Raw genomic sequence first — 20,796 nt, 5'->3', positions numbered from 1 at the left:
TAGGATAAATACCACATCTTAGGGGTTGCATGGTTTTTCAAAGGGTTTTCACAATGTGTAATGAATCATGCATGTTTATATTTGATCTAAATATCACAGACATATTGCATGTTTGATATACGTTCTAGCTTGCTTGAATACCACGAGTAGAATATGCATTAGGAAAACCTAACATTTAAAGTTGCATGGATAATTCATAAGTAATTGGTAAATCTACATAGGATTGTTAAGGGGACGGCAGAACCCTAGGCTTTTACAATTTGGTTTTCAAAACGTTTTCTTTTGTTTTCTTTACTTTCCTTAATCCTATCAAGAAATTGCCAAATTGTAAAAGCCTAGGTTCTGCCGTCTCCTTAACAATTCTATGTAGATTTACCAATTACTTATAAATTACCCATGCAACTTTGAAGGTTAGGTTTTCCTAATGCATATTCTACTCGTGGTATTCAAGCTAGAACATATATCAAACATGCAATCCGTCTATGGTATTCAGATCAAATATAAATATGCATGACTCATTACACTTTGTGAAAACCCTTTGAAAACCATGCAACCCCTAAGACATAGTATTCATCTTAGGTGAAATTACCAATATCAACCACAAGAAGCAATACTAAAAATCTGATAAATAGAAGGAAAGGAGATCATAAAGATACGCAGACGACTTGACTATAGTATAGGTCGGTCAAACAAAAACAACGCGCAACGGGCTCTCCGCTCCTAGTCACTAAATAGTGCTATTCTGTCCTCCCTTATATATCGTATTAACAATCGAAAGATGGTCGAAAGAAAAAATCTCTATTTGACAGGGCTTCTTCCTATACCTATGAATTTCATTGGACCCAGAAATGATACATTGAATCCCCCGGTGGTATTCCGACCGAATTGCATCCGATTACTTATCTAAACCTCATAATGGTAGCTAAGTAGTAAGATATAGAGACAGTTTAAAACATAGTGATTAATAATTCATGGCATGCATGCATAATATCTTAAGCAATTAAATAAAAACTACATATTCATGCTAAGGTTCAAGACATTGCCCTAGCAAACAAAACTAGTTACTAACAACCATAAAACAAAATATTATTAAGAATATAGATAGAAAACACCTTGAAAATAAACTTGAACCATTAAAACCTCTCCAAAGCCAAAGTATTGTGCTCCCCCCTCCAATGTTGCGTAGAGAACCCTAATGGCTAACAAGTCTTATTTATACTACTCTAATTAAAATCCTCCTAGCAAAAGGTCTTAGAATAAAACTAGGAAACATAATTAAATGATAAAACAGAAAATAAAAGGTTTCCTATTTGAACTAGAATTCGGAGTTTTCAGAAAATCATACTTTTAACCAACCAAATCAACTCCGATTTGGTCCCAAAATGTCTCTTTTGAAAGCTGAATACGTCTTCTACAAATCATCAAAATGAATCTTCCTCAAAATATGCCATATTGACCTCCAAAATACTCAAAATGTCTAGAAACGTCAATCTGGGAAAGCTGCGCGCTGGGCCTTTATTTCATCGCCACGGTCAAACGGCTTGGTAGAAAAATCTGGAATTTTGATACAATCATCTTGAAAGACTCACGAGCATCCTCCAATTGGAATCACTCCAAAATTCATTTGTTTGAATACTTTTTGCTTTAGAGAAAGTCAAATGTCCTACATTAAAAATATATAACAAATGATCAAAATTCGATCAAAATAACTAATAAATTAATACTAAGATTAGGATAAAATATATGATATAATATGAACTTATCACGGGCAATGGGTCTTTGGCTTCCGATCATCCAATTGGAAACCGTGTCGCTTGAGTCGTACAACTGTTGTGCCTGTTGCAAATTCTCAACGATCAAGATTTGTTTGTCGCCCTACGAATAACACGATCGGACATCTTTACTTCAATTTTCTCTTTTAATAATGAATCATGTTTAGTGCGGTAGTTTGATATACATAAAAAATGTCCACGTTTTCTAACTTTGGTCTCCATCAACCCAATTGATGCGGGTGTGGTCCTACAACTACATACGTACAGTTCATGACCATGTTCTCTTAATTTAGTTCAGCAATCTGCAGCCAATCCCATTGCCCCCTCTCACCTCACATGGCTACTCTGTTTCTCATTTTTCTTCTCTCTCTCGCCATTAATTCTCCACCTTCGTCTTCAACCCCCGACACTCTGAGCAGAGCTTCCTCCCTCTCTGTCGAGAAACTAGAAGATGTTCTAATTTCACCTGATGGAGTTTTCACCGCCGGCTTTCACCAAGTTGGCAACAATTCATATTGCTTTGCCATTTGGTTCTCCGAGCCTTCACCATCCTCCGATCACCACCAAAACCCCACCGTTGTCTGGACAGCCAATCGCAACCGTCCAGTCAATGGAAAACGCTCAAAGCTCTCCCTCCTCAAAACCGGTAACCTCATCTTAACTGATGCTGGTCAGTCCATCGTTTGGGCCACAACCACCACATCACTCTCACCGGCTCACTTAACCCTCCACACCTCCGGCAACCTGGTTTTACAAAACTCCGATGATCATGTCGTTTTGTGGCAGAGCTTTGATTCTCCGACCGACACCCTTCTTCCGCTCCAACCCTTCACCAGGAATGCAATGCTTGTCTCCACAAGAAGCCAGAGCAACTCCTCCTCCGGCTTCTACAAGCTCTTCTTCGACAATGACAACCTCCTCCGTCTACTTTTTGACGGTCTCGAGGTCTCCAGTGTCTACTGGCCCGACCCTTCTCGCGTGAGCTGGGACAATGCAAGGTCCACCTACAACAACACCAGAACGGCCATGCTCGATTCTTTAGGCAGTTTTGTCTCGTCGGACAACTTAACTTTTATGTCAACAGATTACAGTGCGAGGTTGCAGAGGATGTTAAGGATTGATTTTGATGGAAATGTTCGATTGTATAGTCGCGAAAGGGCGGGGGAAAAATGGGTGGTTTCATGGCAGGCCATTTCGGATCCATGCAAGGTTCATGGGACTTGTGGAGCAAACAGCGTTTGTAGCTATGACCGCGGTTTTGGTAGGAAATGCTTGTGCCTTCCAGGGTATCAGATGAGAAATCACACTGATTGGTCTTTCGGGTGCGAACCTCAATTCAATCTCTCTTACACGGAAGGTAATGAGTCTAGCTTCCTCAAACTTTCACAAGTTGAGTTCAATGGTTATGATTTCAACTCCTACACAAATTACAGTTACATGGAGTGTGAGAGCATATGCTTGAAACTGGATAACTGCAAGGGGTTTCAGTATACATTTGACCGTGGAAATGGTTTTTATAACTGTAATCCCAAGACGCAATTGCGAAGTGGGCACATGTCGGATTCTCAAGGGTACCTCTATCTGAGACTGCCTAAAGCCTTCCTCCTCTCGAATGGCTCCGGCATAAAGGCTCCAAAAGACTACGGGCTTATATGTACAGACAGAGTCATTGATCTCAACAGAAATTACGTGAAAAACCATGTTAGTAAGCCAGTGAAGTTCCTGCTTTGGTTTGCTTGTGGAGTGGGAGGGTTTGAGATCGTTTGTCTTCTTTTGTTTTTGTGTTTGTTAAATAGTAGAACCCGGAAAAATTCCAATGAGGATATGCAACAAGGGTACCTTCTTGCTGCAACCGGGTTCAAAAGGTTTAGCTACGCCGAGCTCAAGAAGGCAACTTGGGGTTTTAGTGAAGAAATTGGAAGAGGTGCAGGTGGATTTGTGTACAAAGGTGTATTGGATGACGAACGAGTTGCAGCGGTTAAGCTTCTTAATGAAGCTATTCAAGGAGAAGCTGAGTTTCTAGCTGAAGTTAGCACGCTCGGGAGGCTGAACCATATGCACTTGATAGAAATGTGGGGATATTGTTCAGAGGGAAAGCACAAGCTTCTTGTTTACGAGTACATGGAGCACGGTTCTTTGGCCCAAAATTTGTCTTCGAGTGTGCTTGATTGGGAGAAGAGGTTCGAGATTGCTGTGGGCACTGCGAAAGGCCTTGCTTATCTGCACGAGGAGTGCTTGGAGTGGGTTTTGCATTGTGATGTTAAGCCTCAAAACATACTCTTGGATTCAAACTACCAACCAAAAGTTGCAGATTTTGGACTTTCCAAGCTATTTAACAGAGGCGAGCTTAAGAACTCAAGCTTTTCAAGGATAAGAGGAACCAGAGGCTACATTGCGCCAGAGTGGGTGTACAATCTGCCTATCACATCAAAAGTGGATGTGTATAGTTATGGGATTGTTGTGTTGGAGATGGTGACAGGAAAGAACCCTATGATGGGAGGGGATGCCTTTGATGGTGAGCAGCGAAGACTGATCTCGTGGATGAGGGAGAAGGTAAATGGAACTAGCTCTATCGAACCACAGATAGAAGAGATCATAGACTCTTCGTTTGAAGGTGAATACGATGTGGAGAAGGTAGAAGTTCTTCTGAAAGTAGCTTTACATTGTGTGGAGGAAGACAAGGATGCCAGACCAACCATGAGACAAGTTGTTGAGATGCTTTTACACCTTGACAAAGATTGTTAGGTAGTTATGTCTTGTGAGGTTGCTTGCTTGACTCAGCAGCACATATAATTTCAGTATTATTTCCTTTGACTGGTAGTTTTGTTTCTGCCATGTTTGCTTGTCATATCGATTTTCTAACGCTTGCTCAACTTCACTCTCAAATTTCTACCAGATAATGTCTTGAAAATAGGTTTTATCATGGTAGAAAAACACAAATTTACGATGGGTACGCAACTTCCCTAGCAGGAATTACTCAATTCTCCTGTTCTCCATTGAGAAAATCCTAATGGCGGAAATGATGAAATCATTGAGAAATTTTGGACCATTTAAACGATGATTTAAAAAAATCTTAAGACTTGAAGACGAAATATAATTTTGTGAGTCCAATTTTCCTCAGCATAGCAATGATACCATCTCTTGGTGCGGAACTACAATCCATGGCCAGGTTATCTAACTACTACAGCAGTAAAGCAGCCTACCTACTCTTGCTCAAAGCAGTTGGAGGAAACCTAGCCCCTGATAGAACGCCCCCAGTCCCTTGCTCAAATAAAATATATGGCCGCCTTGACATAGTCCCTTGCTCAAATAAAATATATGGCCGCCTTGACATAGTTCACACACTTGAGTTCCGTTTCCAATCATTCAAGTTATTAGAAACTCCTTTTTACCACCATAAGTAAGAGTGGAAACAGAAAACCATATTAGTCTTGGTCAATTATTGGAAGCAGAAATCTTTGTTGCCTGTGTTACTACATAGCAATAATACCATTTGTTGTAGGGCTGGTTTATTAAGCACTGCAACTCTCAATGTTGGATTCATTCATTGGTCACATGGGCACCTTGTTTCTCATTTTTCTTCTTTCTCTAGCCATTAGTCCCCTTCCTTCGTCTTCAGCATCGGACACTTTGCGTAGAGGCTCATCCCTCTCCGCGGAGAAATCCAATGATGTCTTAATCTCACCGGATGGGGTTTTCACTGCCGGCTTTCACCAAGTTGGCAACAACTCGTTTTGCTTCGCCATTTGGTTCACCGAGCCTTCTTCCACTCACTACCAAAACCGCACGGTTGTTTGGATGGCGAATCGCGACCAACCGGTGAACGGGAAATACTCAAAGCTCTCACTCCAAAGTTCTGGCAATCTCATCTTGACCGATGCCGGACAGTCTATTGTTTGGGCAACAACCACTACTTCACTCTCGCCAGCTCACTTGTCCCTCCAGAACTCAGGCAATCTGGTTTTACTAAACCTTGATCGTGTCGTTTTATGGCAGAGCTTTGATTTTCCAACCGACACCCTTCTTCCACATCAACCGCTCACCCGAAACACAATGATTGTCTCCATGAGAAGCCAGAGCAACTTCTCCTCTGGCTTCTACAAGCTTTTCTTTGACAATGACAACCTTCTGCGTCTACTTTTCGATGGTGTTGAGATTTCAAGCGTCTATTGGTTTGAGCCATGGCTTACAGGCCAGACTGCTGGAAGGTCCACGGATAACAGCAGCAGAACTGCAGTGCTTGATTCGTTAGGCAACTTTACTTCGTCTGATAATTTCACGTTAATGGCAGCTGATTATGGTGCAGGATTGCAGAGAAGATTGACGGTTGATTCTGATGGAAATGTTCGATTGTGTAGTCGGGAAAAGCCTGGAGACAAATGGAGCGTTTCAGCGCAAGTCTTCTCCGATCCATGTAAAATTCATGGCGTTTGCGGAGTTAACAGCGTCTGCAGCTATGATCCATTTCATGGTAGAAAGTGCTCTTGTATTCCGGGTTACAAGATGAAAAATCATACTGATTGGTACTATGGTTGTGAGCCTCAATTTAATTACACTTGCGACAAAGGTGAGTCAACTTTCTTTAAACTTTCAAAGCTTGAGTTTTTCGGGTATGATTACGGTTACTTTGAAAACTACACCTATACGGATTGTGAGAATTTATGCTTGAAACTATGTAACTGCAAAGGGTTCCAATACTCTCGCATCCCTAACAGACCGATGTTTAGCTGTTACCCCAAGACGGTATTGCTCAATGGATACAGGTCCCCTAGCTTTTTTGGGGACCTGTATTTGAGAGTGCTGAAAACCCATGTTTCGTATTATCAAAAGCCCCAGGAAGAGTATAGGTTAAGCTGCTTAAGCAGAGTTGTTGGTCTAAATAGAAATTATGTGAAAAGCAGTGTGGCTAGTTCGGTGAAATTCCTGCTCTGGTTTGCCATTGGAGTTGGCGGGTTTGAGATCATTTGTATCCTTTTGGTTTGGGGATTGTTAAGCAATACTACTTGGCGAAATTCCAACGAGGATATGCAGGGATATGTTCTTGCTGGAACAGGGTTCAAAAGATTTAGCTTTGCCGAGCTCAAGAAGGCAACACGGGGCTTTAGTGAAGAGATTGGAAGAGGGGCTGGAGGAATCGTGTACAAAGGCGTATTGGCTGATCAAAGAGTTGCAGCGATTAAGCTTCTTAGCGAGGCTGATCAAGGAGAAGCTGAATTTCTAGGTGAAGCTAACACAATTGGGAGGCTGAACCATATGCACTTGATTGAGATGTGGGGATATTGCTCAGAGAAAAAGCACAAGCTTCTCGTTTACGAGTACATGGAGCATGGTTCCTTGGCTGATAAGTTATCTTCCAATGCTCTCGATTGGGAGAAGAGGTTTGAGATTGCTGTCGGGACTGCGAAAGGCCTTGCTTATCTGCACGAAGAGTGTTTGGAGTGGGTTTTGCACTGTGATGTTAAGCCTCAAAACATTCTCTTGGACTCAGATTACCAACCAAAGGTTGCAGATTTTGGACTCTCCAAGCTAATCAACAGGGGCGGCCTTGAAAACTCGAGCATTTCGAGGATACGAGGAACGAGAGGATACATTGCACCGGAGTGGGTGTACAACCAGCCGATTACGTCAAAAGTGGATGTTTACAGCTATGGGATTGTCGTGTTGGAGATGGTGACTGGGAAGAACCCTGCAATTGGCGTTGGTGGCGTTGAGGGTGAGCAGAGAGGACTGATTGATTGGGTGAGGGAGAAGGTTGATGGAAGTGGTGGGATTGGATCAAGGATGGGAGAGATCATAGACCGTTCATTTGAAGAGAATTATGATGCGAGGAAGATGGAGATTCTGCTGGAAGTAGCCTTGCAATGTGTAGAGGAAGACAAAAATGCAAGACCTACCATGACCCAAGTGGTTGAAAAGCTCCTGCGGATTCACAAAGACAGAGATCATTGAGTGGTCTTATTACACCTCTGTTTGTTTCGTATACATGTAATGTTGTGCATACTATTACTGTACTATGTTACCCTTGCCATCGCCTCCACCTAAATCAGTGCCGTCGCCAAACTCATTAAACCTAGATTTCCCCAAAAAATTGGCTTAATTCTTTCTGGACCAACCAAATCATCTCCAGCGCGTGTGGGCTGTCAACTGAAGCCCAAAACCCAGATCAACTCGCCACACGCCGAACAGAACATGGCGGAGTCCATGTGGACAGAGTTGTCTGCCACTAGCAATGGTTCTTTGTGAGTTGATGGGGCTAGAAAGGTTTATCCAATGGTCATATTTCAAACTTTTTTTTTTTACTTAGAATACAACTCTTGTGATTAAATGAGATTAAATCTAACGGCAAAAAAAATATTTGACAATTCAAAACTAAATCCAACGGCTATAACAATTTAAAAAAAAAGTTATATTGGTAAATCAATTTCATCAAAAACTCTATAAATACCTATGTTTTGTTCAAACATCGACAAGAAATTCACTTTTCTCACACAATTCTTCCCATTTTTCTTTCTATCCACTTTCAAAACTATTTCTTCCCTATCCTAAATTTTTCAAGATTCCAAAAGATCATGTACCTAATTTTTGTAATTTTTATTTACTAATGTCTATTGTTTTAATTATCGTGTTTTAATTTTTGTGTAGTGTTTTAATTATAGTTTGTATTAGTATTTGTTGTAAGATTGAATTATGGATTTGGGTTTAAGAATGGGGTATGTTGTTTGATTTTCCATTATTTATCGGAATTTAAATTTTTAGGTAAAAATGTTCATGAAAAAAAATTAGGTTAGTTTATATAAATCTTTTTTTTTTTTTAAGTTACCAGAAAAAATTAGATAAAAATCATTATGTAATAATTTCGGGCTAAAATTTTAAGCCATAACCATTGGAGGAGAAAAACAATTTCTAGGTTATTATGGCTTACAATTTTCTAGCTTAAATTTTTAAGCTTTAACCCCAACAATTGGAGTTGGTCTTATGACTAAACCTTGCAAGTCAAATACCACCGAGAATGCACCACACGAGGGAAATGGTCTCACCACTTTCTGATGATCCTGTAACAATCGACAAAAAAGCCATGCTATGAATCATCAAAGAACCATGAGAAACAAAGGTCGAGCTTCCTTCTGTGGTCCTTTGTCTAACCACACAAACCAGAAGAAACATAGAAGGCGCTCTCCTTGCCACTTGCCAGAGTGAAGGAGCTACCGCAACTAGGAGATGAGACGGAGAAGTTAGAATATAGGAAAAACACGGAAGGGAAGAGAGGGACAATGCCAAGAAAGATTGTTGCGAACCCCAAAGACTAAAGGCAGGGTCGGTTACGGATGAGGTTTTTTCTCAATTTTTCTCTATAGCGGCAAGGTTTTTTTTAGTAGTTCTAATTAGTAGCTCTAATGGATATACTTGAAACGTTTTCATTAATTAAAAAAGTGTACAAGAGTTGAAAAATCAAAATACTAGTTGCATGTTATTTGAAGATATCACTGAATATTGTACTGCAATTTGTAAATATTAAATATATAAAAGAACTTTGGATGCTTATAATATCCAGCGGCTTCTGTTGAATCATATGCATCGATTACACAAGGAGCAGTCGTCAAAGTTTCAAACTCAAAGGCAGCTACCCACTACTTGCCTCATCGTTTCTTCTAGCCACTTGGAACTTGATAACAAAAGTTTAATTCTTTTCCATGAATTACGTCGTTTTCTTATCCATACATGAATAATCTAATTCTATCTTAAAACTAAATAATACGAATAGTTTTATTTTATCTTGAAACTAGATGATAGGAATAATCTAATTTTATCTTGAAACTAGATAACACAAATAGCCTAATTCTATCTTGAAATTGAAAGTAGTTTTAGAAAACAAAAATTTTAATTTCAAAAACATTTGAAGCGCTTCCTTCTTGGATTTACTTGCAATTATTACATGTTGGAGTTTGAGACCCTCTTGTTCCACATTGGTCAACAGTATTTTTTCACTAGCCTTTATATACTCTTATTCCTTTTTCTTAGTAATTAGAACTTGGAGCATTTGGAAATGGATTGAAGGCTTGGGCCTTATGGTTGTGTGGATTAGGCTTGATGATTATACTATAATATTAATATTAATATGAATTAATATTAATATTAGTTAAAATTAATCTGATCAATTAGTTTTAATTAAATTAATTAAAAAATGTTTTGATTAATAGACACAACTCTTCCAAAGAGTTGTATCTTTTTGGAAAGAGCTGTATAGCTTCAGATACATCCAAATGGTGTTTGAAGAGATATGAAAGAGCCTATATAACTGGAGTCCTCATTTCCATCAATGATTATCTTTTCTTCCTCCTTATCTTCCGTACAAACTTTCCAGAGAGTAAACACACAAAGCAATTCGCTAGAGTTCTATAATCCAGTGCGGGTTGTAGAATTAGGTAGTTGTATCCTGGTCGAGCAGACGTCGTAGAACCACAAGCACACGAGTGAGACGGAAATACTGTTCGAATGACATAGCGTTTGCGCTAGCCTCTACCTTCAATTCATTCAAGTTAGTATCATATTAATTTTTTGTAATTATTGTGTTATTGCATTCTGTATTGCAAGTATTTGTGAATAATAAAGTATAAGTATTTTGGTTCTGTATTTTTGTTATTTTATTGTTTCTAAATTGTTCTCCAACATTACATGCATGGGCAGATGCTAATTACTTCTCCCTTTCCACAATTTTTCAAAGAAGGCTGCGACAACCACCACTGTTCCAATCCCAAAGAAAAGAATAGTCAAAAGAATACGAACTAATAACAAAACCCTAATTCATGCAACTTGCAACTCTATCTTCTATAATAACCAAAACATTTTAAGCCTTTTATGTACTTTCAATCACAATTGCATACATGGCTTCTACATTTTTGTGCATTGTTCTTCTTTTTCTAGCACAATCTTCCCCGTTGGCATCATCAGCGTCCAATAATCTCAACCCCGGATCGTCTCTCTCGGTCGAAAATTCAGCCGACACATTGATCTCAACAAATGGCATGTTTTCAGCTGGATTTTTCCCGGTGGGTGAAAATGCGTATTGTTTCGGGATATGGTTCACCGAGCCAGCAGCAGCCGACGCCGCCACTCAAAACCTCGCCGTCGTTTGGACAGCCAACCGCGACCAGCCGGTCAACGGTAGGGGATCCATGTTCACCCTACAAAAAAACGGCAACCTTATCCTAACCGATGCTGGAAAATATACCGTTTGGTCCTCCAACAATGTTTTTTCTAATTCTCTGGCCCAGTTAATTCTCAACGACAACGGAAATCTTGTACTTCTCACTCTCAAGGGTGTTGCTTTGTGGGAAAGCTTTGCTTCCCCAACAGACACACTTTTACCACAGCAGCAACTTACTAGGAACACAAAGCTTGTCTCTTCAAGAAGCCTCACTAACTATTCATCCGGGTTCTACTCTCTATTTTTTGACAATGACAACACGCTTCGGCTTCTTTACGACGGCCCAGAGGTTTCAAGCATATACTGGCATGATCCTTGGCTGCTAAGTTTGCAAGCTGGAAGGACAACTTACAACAACTCTAGGGTTGCAGTGCTAGATGCTTTGGGGAATTTCAGTGCATCGGATGGACTTAATTTTATGTCATCAGATTATGGCGTGAAGTTGCAGCGAAGATTGAAGGCGGATGTTGATGGTAATCTCCGATTGTACAGTCGAAAAAACCCGGGAGATAGATGGATTGTTTCATGGCAAGCAATTGCTGAACCCTGCAAAATTCATGGCATTTGTGGGCCTAATGGTTTGTGCACGTATGAGCCTAGCTCGGGTCGAAAATGCTCGTGCCTTCCAGGCTACGAAATGAGAAACAAAAACGATTGGGCTTATGGATGCCAGCCTACTACAGAAGGTTTCAATGTGTCTTGTAAAAGTAGTACAGCTCGAGATCAGTTCGACTTTATGTATCTTCCGAGGGTTGAATATTTCGGGTACGATTACTTCATTTATGTTAACACGTCATTAGAAAAGTGCAAAGCTATATGCTTGGAGTTATGCAACTGTCCAGGTTTCCACTACAAGTTTGGAGGTGGCCATCACAATTGTTATCCCAAGACTCAGTTTCGAAACGGTTATCGCACGCCTGGTTTTAAAGGAGAGCTGTATCTGAAGCTGCCCAAATCCATCCTTTCTTCGTATAATGCTACTGCAAAAGAATTCAACAAGTGCTCGAGCAAACTCACAAGCCAGCTTTCCAGAACATATGAGAAAAAAAGTACAAATGGTTCCGTCAATTTTATGCTGAAATTTGCATCTGCATTGGGGGGTCTTGAACTTGTCTGCATCATTGTTGTGTGGTATTTTGTGATGCGAAGCAGCGAAGAGAAAGAAGAGTCGGATGTAGTTACACAAGGCTACCTTCATGCTGTAACCGGTTTCAGAAGATTTAGCTACTCCGAGTTGAAAAAGGCAACACGAGGTTTCAAAGAAGAAATTGGGAGAGGTGGGGGAGGAATTGTGTACAAAGGCACATTGTGTGATCAACGCGTCGCAGCAATCAAGCAGTTGAATGCTGCAACCCAAGGGGAAGCAGAGTTTTTAGCAGAAGTGAGCCTGATTGGGAAGCTTTACCACATGAACTTGATCGAAATGTGGGGGTATTGCGTGGAAGGCAAGCACAGGCTTCTGGTTTATGAGTACATGGAGCATGGTTCCTTGGCTGAGAAGTTATCTTCCAATGTGCTCGATTGGAATCAAAAGTTCGAAATTGCTGTGGGGACAGCAAAAGGGCTGGCTTATTTGCACGAAGAATGCTTGGAATGGGTACTACATTGTGATGTGAAGCCTCAAAACATACTCTTGGACTCGAACTATAACCCGAAAGTGGCGGATTTTGGCTTGTCCAAGCTTTTACACCGAAGTGAAGTGAGCAACTCGAAGTTTTCGAGGATACGAGGAACAAGAGGCTACATGGCACCGGAGTGGATTCAGAACATGCCCATCACGTCCAAAGTGGATGTTTACAGCTATGGGATTGTTGTATTGGAGATGCTGACCGGAAAAAGCCCGGCGGAAGGTATTCAATCATCGGAAGGTGGAGAGGAGACGCAGAAGAAGATGATGGTTTCACGGGTGAGGGAGAAGATGAACGGAGGGTTTGAAAATGCAGAGAGCAAGAAGAGAGAAGAGCTCATGAAAGTGGCTCTTCGGTGTTCGGAGGAAGACAGAGATGCCAGACCTACTATGACCCAAGTAGTTGAGATGCTTCTACATTATCAAGATGACTCCGAGTCTGAGATTGGAAACTCTTAAGGTTATATTTTGGAAAAAAAAAACGCTTAGGTTTTTTTTTATTCCCTAATTTGATAAAAACTGTATCGATGTCCAATAATGTTACTCAGTTTATTTTTTCTTTGGCTATAATCTTTTTTAATTATTTAAATTATTAATATGCTCTTTAAATTAAACTAAATTATTGAGAAAATGATTCAAACGTGCATCATCTCTAAGAGCATTTATACCAGTTGGTGCAAGACAAGGGCAAGGGCCCTAAATTTGGAGTGCCCTCTAGCCCAAAAAGCCACATTTAGAGGTCCAAGAAGAATAAGGCTAGTGATAGGCTATGTCAAGCCCATCCAAAAGCCCGAGCAAGTTATGTCTAGCTTTGCGCCAGCGGGTAAAGCTAATGTCAGCTAATGTCAGTCACATTGTTTTTTTTTTTTTATAAATTTTTTGTGTCTGGTGTGTGCAATTCATGCGCAGAAGAGAGTGTGAACCAACAAGTAGATTTCTAAACGACTTGATGATCTAGACCGCGGGATTTTAAATGGCAAAAACGTGTGGAAAAATTACCATTTTAAGTCGTGGAAAAATTAGGTGCATTGAATTTCAAATGAGTTTGGAAATATAAAAAATTTCCTTCTACACTCCTCAAGAGTGTATTTTTCTATCCAAATATAAAAAATTTAAATTGTAGAATAAGATTTTTAAAATACCAATATCAATTCGTAAAAGTAAAAAGTTATATTTATAAATAGTACCGCCATTGCCCTTAACAATGATGGAGTTGTTGTAAAATAAAATAAGTACTATACAAAGTGAAGAATAAGAACAATTTAATTGGGTTGCCTGCTGTAACCAATCGTGGTTCCGTCAACTTAATTGAGTAGAATTTCAATTCTTCAAAATTTCCCATTTTATATTTTTGATTTACCAAAAATATTATTTGAAAAGGAATTGGTTGTTGAGACTGGTAAAATTTGAAATTTCCATCTACCCAGGTCTGCCCTCCATTAATAAATATCCGCAGTTGGTCCCTCTGAGTCTGTACACTACCAAAATTATTTTCACTAGTAATAAAAATAAAAAAGAAAAAGGGCAATTTAATAACAGAGTTGGATCTTTTTTCTTCTTGTTTGGGCTTTCGGGCTAAATTAATCCGCGTCGGACTCATTTTCTCGATCATCTTGATGATCATCACCACCAGCACTACTACGTCATTCCATCTGGTTCCTTCCTTCCTGAAGCTACTCGATTTTGCTAATCCCGATACGCTTTATCACAGCGTTTCGGATGGCTTCGGTATGCATGCACTGCCCCGTCTGCTCAATCCCCGTCATGTAGTTCCTCACCTCCTTCCTGATCATCTCCTGCATCACATCCAGGAACTCCGAGCTGAAAAACCGCTGATCGTTGTTCAAATTGCTCTGACGCGGCGGCGGCTGCAATCCTACCACCGGCAGCGGAGCTGCTACCTCATGTGGTTGCTCTACCATCTGGGTGGGACTAACTATCGGATTGGATCCGAATCCGGACGCCGTACGATTCGACCCGTCACACGACTCGGATCCGGGAAGCGAGAGGCTGAGCGAGGTGGGCGGATCAACGGCCACAGCTGATGCCGCGGCCTCCATCGGCGGCGGAGCAATGGGAGGAGGTACGGGTCTCGCAAGGGGGGTGAAGACCTGAGAAGAGGGAGAGACACCGTCGTGCAAGCTAGAATCGCTCAAATCGGATCCGGAAGGGCTACCCGGGTTAAAATAGAGACCCGTACCCGAAACGGCGCCGACGCTGGCGGATCTTTTGTGCGGCGGGTGGGCATGGACGTCGGAGCTCAAATCTTCGGACATGGAGGAGCATTTGCGCTTGAGGGTGGAGTTCCAGTGGTTCTTTATGGCGTTATCGGTGCGGCCGTTGAGCAACCGGGCGATGGTGGCCCACTTGTTTCCGAACCGGGCGTGGGCCCTGATTATGGTGTCGTCCTCTTCGGGACTGAAGGGGCGGTGCTCCACCTCCGGGGAGAGCTGGTTGCACCACCGCAGACGGCAAGACTTGCCGGATCGACCGGGAATCGACTTGCTGATCAGCGACCAGTTTCTTGGGCCGTACATCTTGACCAGATTCTGTAACGCTTCGTCTTCCTCGGGGCTCCATGGACCCTTTATCCGATCCACCACCTTCTTTGTGGAAGCCATAGAAAACAAATCCTAAATTTTTGTCAAATTAAATAGAAATTGAAATAAAGCTCGAAAATAATGACATAATATTCTAGAGGGAGGCTAGAGGGCTTAAAAAGGAGAAAGAGGTGGCGGCATCGGCGGCGGCGGTGGAGGCGGAGGCGGAGCCTCACCTTGTTCTGAGAAGAAAAAGGTGATACAGGTGCGGGTGGGTATATATACGAGGAAAAAGATATAGGTGACTGGGGATAGCCGGTCCGAGTAACCGGTCTTAGCCGTTGCGTGTGTGGATTTTTCCAGGCAAGGCAGTTATTAGCATACAGCTGTCAACTAACACGCGTCGCTTCCTTTTCCCTCTAACCTACACGTAGAAAATCTAATAACTCCAACTGTTTAGCTTTTTTTCTTTTTTTTTTTTTTTTTTTTGAAAAAAAAATGGAAAAATTAAAATAAAAGTGATCAAAATTATCTTCGGCTACTCTTGCCCTACTCTTTTCACTAGAATCCTGTAAAGTCATCTCAAATTTGAACGATAGGCTCAGAGATGATGATCAATGGTGGAGCCCCCCAACGGTTCAACAACCTCGAATCTTGACTAACTTCAATGATCATCGTTTATTTGGTTGATGAAAACGTAAGTTATGTGACAGTCTATTCTGTTATTTACGTTCACTTTTTTTCTAATTGTTTTAATTTTTTTTTTAATATAACCGGGTAACAATGGTAATTTCACTATTAGTTTTCTTTTCCTTTTTTCTTTATTTAATTTGAGTTTTAAATAAATATTTAATTGAGCAACTTTAAATGACAAGTGGGAGGTGAAAACGGTAACAGTAAACAATTGAAGATATGTCACGTCTCTAAAACCGTGGGATTTAAATGTTGAACGGCCGTTTTGGAAGTTAAACAATGACCGGGATGTTGCTGTTATTAGATTTTTTATTATTTAGTTTAACTTATTTTGTTAAATATACCAACAAAAAAAACTTATTTTGTTAAGTATTTAAATTGAAAAGTCACTTAGTTACCGTGTGATGATATTCCTATTTACTTGTAAAGAGAAGGTGTTAAGTTTGATTGTGGCCAAATGAGAATTTGAACTATATTATTATTAACTCATTATAAGGGTAAGTCACCCCTTCATTTTAGTGTAGGTAATACTGTTTATTCCAATATATATATATATATATATATATATATATATATATATATATATATTTAAATTAAAAGCAATAATGGGGTTCAATATAACGAAGACATATTTGAGTGTCGCCTTCAAACAATCATTTTTGTCAAACCCGTAATTATGTAATTAAATGACAACATAGTATATCATAAATTTAGACTAATCAAATAAAAATGTTATTTTATAAAAGAATCACGAATATCACTTACGATTTCACGATCACGCTCTCCAGATAACATTTGTGATCTTTATCTGGAACAAAAGGATCTAAAATTTTGAATTTGAAAAATGAGAAATTAGATGTTAATTAGAAAAGGGAAGGGTAGGGTTTGGTTTGGTTGGGGGTGGTGGGGTTGGAATTGGATGGGAAGCGTAAGCAAGCGGATGATTTTGACCAAATGACAGCCTGGCGATTTGGCGGGCGAGAAAAAGATTTTCTCTCAGAGAGATGGGAAACGGATGCCCGGAAGTGCTGAGCTGGCTTACGAAACGACCAAAATTAAGTAGCAGAATCGGGGGACGAACGGTATTGCAAATCTGTCAGGTCCAGCCCGTAAAATCCCAGGCCCACACTACTCCAGTGGGCAGTGGCCATCTCCCTAACTGCCTACTTCTCCAACCGCCACGTGCCGGTCACGCTCCCCCCACTTGAAACTGAACTGCCATAACGAACTCCACCGTCTAACCGGCGGAATTGATTCAATTGAATGGTTTGTTGTTTGGTCCCTTCCTGGTTGCTTCATCCCTTTGGACTTTGATCTTCAAATTAATTTCAATCTGGTGGAGGTCGCCTTAGGTTTTATGGTAACGGTGTTACATCTTTGCAACTTAATACCAAATCTAATTATTAATATATATAATGTAAAGAAATCCATCAATTAATGGTTCAAAGAAGTTAGTATGGTGTGACATTTTCAATTACCATATATAATTTGTTAGGATGTACATACGAATATTTATTTTATTTTTAAAAGGGGACCAGTTAGTGGTTTTGTCGTAGCAATCCATCATTTCGAAGGTCGAAAAGACTTACAAAAACATTCCAACACAACGTATCAAATGTAACAACCCATCCTCATTTTATCGAAACAAATGGGGTATTTTCATGAAATTTCACATTGAGCTAGATCTTTTTCTTTTAAAATTTGTTTTTGGGTGTTAATTGGTGAGCCCAAGGGGCCCACCTCTTGATTTGTCTCCTGGTTCCCTTCCCCTTTTCTTTCTTTTTTTTTATTTTTATAACTTTCTCTCTCCTCTCTTCTCTTCCCATAACCTCACTATTTCTCCCTCTCACCCGTGTTCTCTTTTAATTCTAAGCTCACTAGGGTGTTAATGGAGATGTTGATGTTGTTGTGGTCATTGATGATGAGGAAGATGAGGGTGTGCATGGAGTGGATCATGTAAGCTTTATATGTATATTCTCATCTCTACGTAGCATGAGGTCTTTTGGGAGCTCACTAGCTGCGGGTTCCGTAGGAACTCCGAAGTTAAGCGAGTTCATGCAAGAGCAATCCTATGATGGGTGACCCATTGGGAAGTTCTCCTGTGAGTTTCCAGAAACAAAACCGTGAGGGTGTAGTCGGGGCCCAAAGCGAACAATATTGTGCTACGGTAAAGTCGAGCCCGGGATGTGATGGGGGTCCGAGGTGGGATGTGACATCAAAAGTTGAATTTATGATCTAAATTTATCAAATTTTAGGTTCGATTAACTTTATAATAACATGGTCTTTTTCAATCAAATATTAAAATAATATAATATAGAATACAAAGAAAGATTTTCGGTAGCTTTGTCGCACGTATCAGCTTTCTCAGCACTATTGAAGAGACTAAAATACAAGGACCAAACTTTATATGAAGTTGGTTGAACATAAAACGTGATCAGACGCAAAATTACAAATGTAGTTCAAAGTGCAATCAACGTTGATTATGAAAGATGTTCTTAAGCATGATTGGCCTATATGAAACCGTTGACCCTAAAAATTACAAAACCTACGTGGCGCGCAGGCCGAGTAACTAATAAGCTAACTACGTCATTCGGTTGAATGCGGGGCGTGCCAACTCGTCGGCCGAGGAGTAAAATTTGTTGATGTTGCATTGAGCGCGTTGCTGACTTCTTTATCTTGCGACTGCGGCCGAGGAAGGAACAAATCTTGGCATTTGGATTCTTGAGCCTGAAGACAAGGCTGCTAGTTCTGCGAAGTTCACAAATCGTCGGCGCCGGATTCGGTCACAGTGATTATATTCGTAAAATTATAAGCACGTCGAATCGACATCAAATTGTACAGACACAAGTATTCAAAGGTGATGTATGTCTTGATGGTGAATGTGGTTCGACCGTCAGAATGCCGAACTCTGAAACTCACTTGTGAGTATCTAATCATAAAATCACTCGGCGTTCAATGCGTCGAATATCGTAACTCGTAACACCTTATTTCACCAAGAAGGCTAATAAGATGACTTTTGCCAATAAGAATTCGGAAACCCTTCTCGACCGAGGCTTGGATAGATAACCAGTCGACCTCAACGCAATGCTGTTTATCCAAACTGAATGTGCTCCTTGGTCGGCTGATTCTATGGGAACAGTGATGTTTATCCAAACTGAAGATGTTCGTCGGTTGCCTTCACAGTGTTGTTTATCCAAACTGAAGATGTGTCGGCGAAAAAGATAAAATAAAAAATTCTCAAGATGTTTGAGAGGTTTTGTGCAGAGCAATTGTGTGTTGAATTGAAGGTCTTTAATGTTGTCTGCAACTCTGGTATTTACAGAGATCGGTATACTCAAGTCGTGGAAACCAATCCCAATTGCACTGTGACTTTGAGTCTTTATCTGTTGCTAACCCCACACCTTATCACATCAATCAAAACCTACTGTCATCTTGAGAACCTGACCTTCCATCAAATTCGGCTTTCAAAGATTTATCCTGATGCAATCTTGTTTTGACTAGATTATTGGCAACATTCAATGTATATTGTTGTTTTGACCATATAGGAAAACAAAAGAATATTATTTTATTCTTTCCACCTCTATCTTTCACATGCCCTAAGAGAGACCATATCCATTTCAACTTATACCTCATTTCAGATGGCACCATGATTACCATTTTTCGATGATAATCATCACCAACTCTTTGCTTGGTCAAGTTCCAACTTCATCCATGCAGAACATGCTAATCCCTTTAAGTGTCTTTGTGCTGATCACTCCACGCAAACACGAATTGCATGTAAAGTCCCTCACCTACACGCATATGCATCATGCATGGAAGAAAATTTGTAACGCCTTGGAATACAAATCAAACCAGCTAGATTTTAAGATCAAACCAACTCAGAATAATTTAACATATTATTAAGGGATATTATCATGACTAAAAAAATCACAATATTATTCCCTCATAATAACAAAAAATTATCCTGATTAGGTCATCTAACGGTTAGAACTTCACTCACTCAACGGCATCGATCGCTCGGGTTGATTGTGTAATTTTGGGTTTTAACCCGAACAACTGAGCCGAACGAGATTGCTCCATATCTGCTTTATCACCAATAATCATATCGATTGCCGTGGTTTGTTCAACTGAAACCATGAATTGGTCTTGTTCGTCATTGGAACACTTTTCTGAGGACTTATTTTCTGAGTCAATTTTTGGCTCAGAAACTTGAACATTTTCTTCTAGGCCTACCACACTTTCAGCCTCGACCGAAAAAATAGGTAGCCTTTGTTCTTCAGCCAAAGTAACAATTTTCTTAGGCTGATGTCTGATTTCGCCGGAGCGGAAAATTGCCCCCGGTCTTTTCAACCAACCATTCCTCAAATGGAATCGATTTGTAGTAAAAAAACGTAAGGAAAATATTTTCCATCTAGCCAGGTATTAAATTGAGCCCTGTCTTCATTTACCCATTGCTCTTGCAGGGTAACAGGAGCTTTTATTTTCAACATGTAAGCGAATGACTTTTGCATCTTTGTATGGCCACGAAGAATTTTTTCCACTTCCAAAGATCTTTTTTGTTCCTCATTGTGTTTTTTGAATTCCTCTAGAAGCTCGTACAATCGGCTACGTGGAGCCGAATTGGAATCTTGATATATCATATGAACTTCGTAGTTTTAGCACTGGGTCCCACTGGACATGCCAAAATGTTGACTCTAAAAATTACAAAACCAACGTGGCGCGCATGCCGAGTAACTAATAAGCTAACTACGTCATTCGCTTGAATGCGTGGCGTGCCAACTTGTTGGCCGAGCTCGGCCGAGGAGTAAAATTTGTTGATGTTGCGTTGAGCGCGTTGCTAACTTCTTTATCTTGCAACTGCGATCGAGGAACGAGCAAATCTCGGCCTTTGGATTCTCGAGCCTGAAGACAAGGTTGCTAGTTTTGCAAAGTTCACAAATCGTCGGCGCCGGATTCGGT

At 40.4% G+C, this 20,796-nt stretch overlaps 2 protein-coding genes and 2 pseudogenes across 3 annotated transcripts; 3 read left to right on the top strand and 1 right to left on the bottom strand.

Annotated features, from left to right (window-relative positions):
* Positions 1–2,000: 2,000 nt before the first annotated feature.
* Positions 2,001–4,177, top strand: LOC137714882 (putative receptor protein kinase ZmPK1; annotated as a pseudogene).
* An 815-nt stretch (positions 4,178–4,992) lies between these two features.
* Positions 4,993–7,815, top strand: LOC137707801 (putative receptor protein kinase ZmPK1). The gene has a single exon (XM_068446721.2). The coding sequence runs from the start codon at positions 5,304–5,306 to the stop codon at positions 7,719–7,721; it is 2,418 nt and encodes an 805-aa protein (XP_068302822.1). The 5' UTR covers positions 4,993–5,303; the 3' UTR covers positions 7,722–7,815.
* A 2,718-nt stretch (positions 7,816–10,533) lies between these two features.
* On the top strand, positions 10,534–13,171 carry LOC137718105 (putative receptor protein kinase ZmPK1). Its single transcript, XM_068457615.2, has one exon. The coding sequence runs from the start codon at positions 10,655–10,657 to the stop codon at positions 13,061–13,063; it is 2,409 nt and encodes an 802-aa protein (XP_068313716.1). The 5' UTR covers positions 10,534–10,654; the 3' UTR covers positions 13,064–13,171.
* Positions 13,172–14,009: 838 nt separating this feature from the next.
* On the bottom strand, positions 14,010–15,659 carry LOC137736969 (transcription factor MYB44 pseudogene; annotated as a pseudogene). Its single transcript, XR_015956462.1, has one exon. The product of XR_015956462.1 is annotated as a transcription factor MYB44 pseudogene (transcript).
* Between the last annotated feature and the right edge of the window lie 5,137 nt (positions 15,660–20,796).

This window comes from Pyrus communis, chromosome 15, assembly GCF_041283825.1.
Source record: "Pyrus communis isolate YQ-2024b chromosome 15, ASM4128382v1, whole genome shotgun sequence".
Lineage (NCBI taxonomy): Eukaryota > Viridiplantae > Streptophyta > Magnoliopsida > Rosales > Rosaceae > Pyrus > Pyrus communis.
The sequence above is the reverse complement of the archived record's forward strand: the minus strand, read 5'-3'. Positions and strand labels throughout refer to the sequence as shown.

Coding starts and splice junctions, on each gene's coding strand:
- LOC137718105 (XM_068457615.2), top strand. CDS start 10,655: ATGGCTTCTACATTTTTGTGCATTGTTCTTCTTTTTCTAGCACAATCT.
- LOC137707801 (XM_068446721.2), top strand. CDS start 5,304: ATGTTGGATTCATTCATTGGTCACATGGGCACCTTGTTTCTCATTTTT.